Source organism: Mandrillus leucophaeus, unplaced genomic scaffold (assembly GCF_000951045.1).
Source record: "Mandrillus leucophaeus isolate KB7577 unplaced genomic scaffold, Mleu.le_1.0 Scaffold54, whole genome shotgun sequence".
Taxonomy (NCBI): Eukaryota; Metazoa; Chordata; class Mammalia; order Primates; family Cercopithecidae; genus Mandrillus; species Mandrillus leucophaeus.
The window spans coordinates 1,219,258-1,224,740 of record NW_012105808.1 but is presented as its reverse complement, the minus strand read 5'-3'; the positions used below and the strand labels follow the sequence as shown (position 1 = coordinate 1,224,740).

At 67.3% G+C, this 5,483-nt stretch overlaps 1 protein-coding gene across 1 annotated transcript; it reads left to right on the top strand.

The window, feature by feature from the left end:
• Positions 1-4,414, top strand: ABHD17A (abhydrolase domain containing 17A). The gene is made up of 4 exons (XM_011997427.1): positions 1-187; positions 1,303-1,497; positions 3,702-3,881; positions 3,965-4,414. Exons 1-4 carry the CDS (start codon positions 159-161, stop codon positions 4,188-4,190), a joined length of 630 nt encoding a protein of 209 aa, XP_011852817.1. The 5' UTR covers positions 1-158; the 3' UTR covers positions 4,191-4,414.
• The last annotated feature ends 1,069 nt before the right edge of the window (positions 4,415-5,483 follow it).

Sequence of the window (5,483 nt, the reverse complement as noted above, 5' to 3'; positions counted from 1 at the left end):
GGGCCGCCCCCTTGGGGACCCTGCGGGCCTCCTCGGGTGCACCCGGGCGCTGGAAGCTGCACCTGACGGAGCGTGCCGACTTCCAGTACAGCCAGCGCGAGCTGGACACCATCGAGGTCTTCCCCACCAAGAGCGCCCGCGGCAACCGTGTCTCCTGCATGTATGTTCGCTGCGTGCCTGGTGCCAGGTGAGCAGCTGTGGCCGCGCCCGGGCTGGGTCACCCTGTTCTTGGGGCTCCCGTTTCTGCCCCGGGTGCTTGGTGTGGTTGGTGGTGCCCCAGAGGGCCTGAGCCTGCTGTGAAGGGCCATCCAGCTGGCATGGGTGGTGTCCCCGGCCGGGCTGGCCTCATCCCTCCAGCGATTTCCTCTCGCAGACACGGATACCAGGGTCAGGGAAGCCATCCCCAGCTGGCATAGTTGGGCAGGCCGGGCGACTCCAGCGACCCAACCCCTGGTGGTTGCCTGCTGGGGTGGGGCACAGGGGCCGCCCTGACCTATATCCACCTTCTTGCCAGGTGGGGTTCTGACCAGATCTGAGTCCAGAGGGCGAGCCTTTACCTTCTGGCTGGGCTGGGCAGGGTCCTGGGGGAACTGGAGGAAGCAGTCCATGGTAGGGCCAGCCTGGCCGCCTGCTCCTGGCACCACCTGGGGCAGCTCCCGTGCTGGGAAGCAGACAGGCCTTGCAGCACGGCCTCGGGGCTTGGGCAGGGTGGCGGGGCAGGAGGGCTGCGTGAATGTGAGCAGGGATTGGGCGCATTTGCTTGTTGGGGGCAGGGGTGGGGTCCAGTTGTTCCCAACAGTGAGGGCACCATTCTGTGAGGGGAGAGCAGATAGCCCTGCCAGCAGCAGCACGGTCTTCCCTGGGAAGGTCCTGAAAGGTGGGCCTGTGTGCTCCATCCCCGGGGGTCCCGGCTCTTCCAGGAGGAAGGGCTCCAGGGCAGCGAGACCTGCAGCATCCGGGCACACACTGCACGTCTGCCCAGAGAGAGGATGTGACCAATGGTCCCAGTGTCCCGCTTCACAGATGGGAGTCCTGAGGCTCCCTGGCTGGCCTCTCTGCAGCCCAGGCTGCCTGTACCCCTGCCGGCTCTCCTGTTCTCTCCCCATGGGGAGCCCCCGGAGATGGAGCTGTGCTGTCGTAGCCTCCCCTGTCCATTCGCTGGCTTCGGGCCCCCTTGGGAGGGGAGTAAACAAGGCGCTGGGCATGGCTGGCCACCGGGGTGGGCTGTCAGTACGCGTCCTCCTGCCCTGCAGCTGGGCGCTGGGAATGAGGATGTGAACGGCCCTTCCCGGCCTGCCCCAGGTACACGGTCCTCTTCTCCCACGGCAACGCTGTGGACCTGGGCCAGATGAGCAGCTTCTACATTGGCCTGGGCTCCCGCCTCCATTGCAACATCTTCTCCTATGACTACTCCGGCTATGGTGCCAGCTCGGGCAGGCCGTCCGAGAGGAACCTCTATGCCGACATTGACGCCGCCTGGCAGGCCCTGCGCACCAGGTGAGGGCAGCCCTGGAGGCAGCTCAGCCTGGGCACACGCGAGAGGGGACTGGGCCGGGGGGGCGGGCTTCCCTGGGAGGAAGGTGGGTGGCCCTGCAGCAGAGGAGCCACAGTGGACGCACAGGGCCAGAGAGCCAGACAGGCGAGCTCGGGTGTGTGGGTGCCGCCTCCACGTGGCCGAGGTGTGGCCAGGCGGTCCTCCCACACCCTGGCCTGTGGAGCCAGGCTTCCTGGGAGCCCCTGGCCTGAAGATAGGAAGGGGGTGAGCTTGTCACAGGGGCGTGGATGCCACCTGGCGGGAGGGGTTCGTGGTGTTTGGGGGTCTGCACATGTGGCTGGGAGCCCATCGGCTGAGGCAGCACTTGGGGCCAGGTGCGGCGAGGCTGCTGCATCCAGGTCCCGAGGCCTGGCCCATGGGGCCCTGTGGCTGTGGAGCGTGGCCGTCCCAAGGCAGGGTCAAGGTCTGGGCCAGCTTTGATTCGAGATCCAGCCCTCTTGGCTATCCAGGTCCCCAGCCCTGCGCTTGCCTGGGCTCTTCACCGGTGTTTGAAAAGGTGTTTGAACACCGCCCGGGCTGGTGCTGCTTTGGATGAGGAGACCCGGGTGGGCCTCTGGCGGCCTTTCCTGCTCACCACCCACTGGGGCTGTCTCGTCCTGGCCCTGCCCAGCCCACTGGTCCGACCCGCTCCCGCAGGGACCAGGCGCAGCTCTGAGAAGTCAGAGGCCCTGGGGAGGTGGGGTCCTCATTGCCTTGCCGATATCCCGGGCAGTCCCTGCTGTGGGCCTGGGAGCTGGGTACCCTGGCACCACCCTGGCTCTGGGGGCCTCCCGGCAGTGTGGGGCACTGACACCGACCGCCGCTTCATGCGGCTTCCTCGGCCCCTCCTGTCTGCTGCCCGGGGCACTGGCAGAGTCACACCTGCCATGGCCAGCTCTCAGCTCTGTCTGCTGGGCCATCTGTCCTGCTGCCGCTTTGTCCTGCAGGAACTTAGGCCCAGAGCTGTGAGGGGGAGGCCAGAGTGTGCCCAGGGCCTGCACTGGGGATGTGTTCTGTTGTTTGAGTGGTGACATCCAGGTGGCAGCTGGGGTCTCCTGCGTGGAGCAGGTGACGGCTGGGCTGACTCAGCACACTACTGGCCATGGCTGCTAGGGAGCAGGCCAGGGAGGCTGGGGCAGAGCTGGGGCCGCAGGCACAAGTCAGGCAGCACCCTTTGGGGCATGGGTGAGTGCTGAGCTGGAGTACTGCCAGGAGACTGGCGTTCCAGGCCAGGGACAGGGACAGGCTTGCTGGTGGAGTCCGAATGCCAGGCAGACGGGACGCACACCTGCCCATGCTCCTGCCTTGCAGGAGGGCAGCTGCCTGGAATCAGAGCCTGGAGCGTGTTGGGGGGAGAGTTGTGGGGTCCCGGCATGGGCAGGGTGGCAGGCGGGTCCTGCATGGTTGGGACTGGGCACGAGGAGGCCTTGGAACTGGTGCTGGATCAGCTGGGCCAGGGGCCGCACACCAGTGACCTGGGGGTGGGGGTGGCCCTGGGTGGGAGCTGGTGGTGCTGAGGTGGCCGAGGACTTGTCCACTCCCAAGGGAAGGTGCTGGTGGGCGGAGGTGCCACCCCTGCAGCCACCACCCTTGATGCTGACCTGGGTTGCACTGGCACCTCACTGGGTGTGGGGACTCTGAGAGTCCAAAATTGGGTGGAGACATCAGGGGACACAGCTGCCTGAATTCCTCATGGCCAAGGGGGTGGGCAAGGGCTGCAGGGAGGAAGAGTATCCCCTGTCCGGGCCAGTGCACTAGGAACGGCTTTCTAACCCGGGCAGGAAAGCGTGAAACATTCAGGATATGGGGGGCACACACTTCCCAGTGTGCGCCTAGGGGTGACCAGGAGGAGGAGAGGCGCCAGGGCCTCCCCTACCCCAGCCCCAGGGTCCCTCCGTAGGCGGGATCCCTGCAGATCCTGGCGAGGAAACGCCAGTGAATGGCAGCGCCAGGGAATGGGGCGGGGCCGCTGGCTCCGCCCACCGCTGCGGTGATTGGGGGCTGGGGGAGGCCCTCGGGACTGGTGTGGAGCGTGGGCCTGACCCACTGACTTGGCTAAGCGGGGAGACTGGAGGGTCGCATCCAGAGCTGGGCCCGGGGACGCCCGCCGGCGGGAAGGGTGCGCGCGCGTCGGAGGCCGCGGCTGACCCTGCTCCGGCGCCGCCAGGTACGGCATCAGCCCGGACAGCATCATCCTGTACGGGCAGAGCATCGGCACGGTGCCCACCGTGGACCTGGCCTCGCGCTACGAGTGCGCCGCGGTGGTGCTGCACTCACCGCTCACCTCGGGCATGCGCGTCGCCTTCCCCGACACCAAGAAGACCTACTGCTTCGACGCCTTCCCCAAGTGAGCGGGCCGGGGCTGGGACGGGGGCGGGGCGGGGCCCGGACTGGGCGCGAGGTCTCACCCGCCCCACGCCCGTCCCGCAGCATCGAGAAGGTGTCCAAGATCACGTCGCCCGTGCTCATCATCCACGGCACGGAGGACGAGGTGATCGACTTCTCGCACGGGCTGGCCCTCTACGAGCGCTGCCCCAAGGCCGTGGAGCCGCTGTGGGTGGAGGGCGCCGGGCACAACGACATCGAGCTCTACAGCCAGTACCTGGAGCGCCTGCGCCGCTTCATCTCCCAGGAGCTGCCCAGCCAGCGCGCCTAGCGGCGGCCGGGCCCCAACCGGCCGGACCTCAGCAATAAGGCGGCCCCTGGACCTCACCCCGCGCCGGCCCCCCAGGGGCTGCATGTGGACCCCCGGGCGGCCCAGGGGACCCCGCCCCGACCCAGGGGCCGTGGACGATGTACAGGCAACAGAGCTACGCACTCCTTTCCTTTTGGAAGCAAGAAGAAAATACGTGAAACGGAAATTAAAGATTTAAAATTTTAGGACTGCTCTCCTTCCTTTCATGGCTCTGCTCACTGTCTCGAGGGCTCAGCGAGCTCGAAAGGGGGCCGGGTTCCCAGGTTTCGCCCCTGAGTCCCCAGGAAAGATTGGCACGGACCCCCGTATGAGTTTTATCCTCTGTGGAAGCGGGGTGGGTCTCGGTCTAGTCCGGGGGGCCCTTAGGGAGCTGGTTGCCTGGGTGGTGATGGGTCGGGGCAGCATTTGAGCCCAGGACCCCTGCCTACCTCCTGCGGAGGCTGGTGAGCTCTGCTGGGTGGGCGCGATGAGGACGCCAGGCGTGGGGGCCCTGCTGTCATCGCGGGACCGCCCCCTCGACAGCTTCCCATCAGTCGTACTGCAGAGAGGCCAGGACAGGGCACTCTGGGTCCTGAGGTGCCGCGCTTGACGGACCCCAGAGCTCGGGCAAGCAGGCCGCTTCCTTTGTAGATGGCGAAGCTGGGGTCCAGCAGAGGGCGGTGGCAGGTGCTTGGGCCCCAAGGGTCTCCTCCGGAAGAGGGAGCCGACCCTGGAGCTGGGGTCACGAGAAGAGTTCCTACAACCTCTAGGGCAGAAGCCCTAGGACTGGGAGGACTCGGGAACCGGTGGCCTGTCTTCCACCTTACGACTGGGCAGGGTTCAGCCTGTGTCGCGCGACCAGGCGGTGGCGTGGCCGGGACCCCAAGCTGCCTCCAAGTAGCTCTAGTCCGTGGCTCCTTTAAGAGAGGGCGGTGCTTCAGCCTGGGCGAGAGAAGGGCGCCGCGTCACCTGCGGGGCCGCGGCACTGACGGAAGCGGAAGTGGCGGCGCGCGTGCGGAAGTGGAGATGGCGGCGGTGGCTGGCGTCAGGCTGTGGACGAAGAGGCGGTCTCGGTGGTAAGTGGCGGCTGCTGGGACCCAGCCAGGGACCCGTCCGCTTCGGCCCTGCCCGTTTCCGGCCCCTCCCACGCCTTCCCTCGGCCTAGAGTTCCTCGTCGGCGCGTGGAGGCCGCCGCGGGGTCGGTGCTGTGGGGCAGCGCCCGCCGTTCCATGGGAAGCGGTGCGACCGGACGTTCGGAAGGAAACCTCGCTAGAG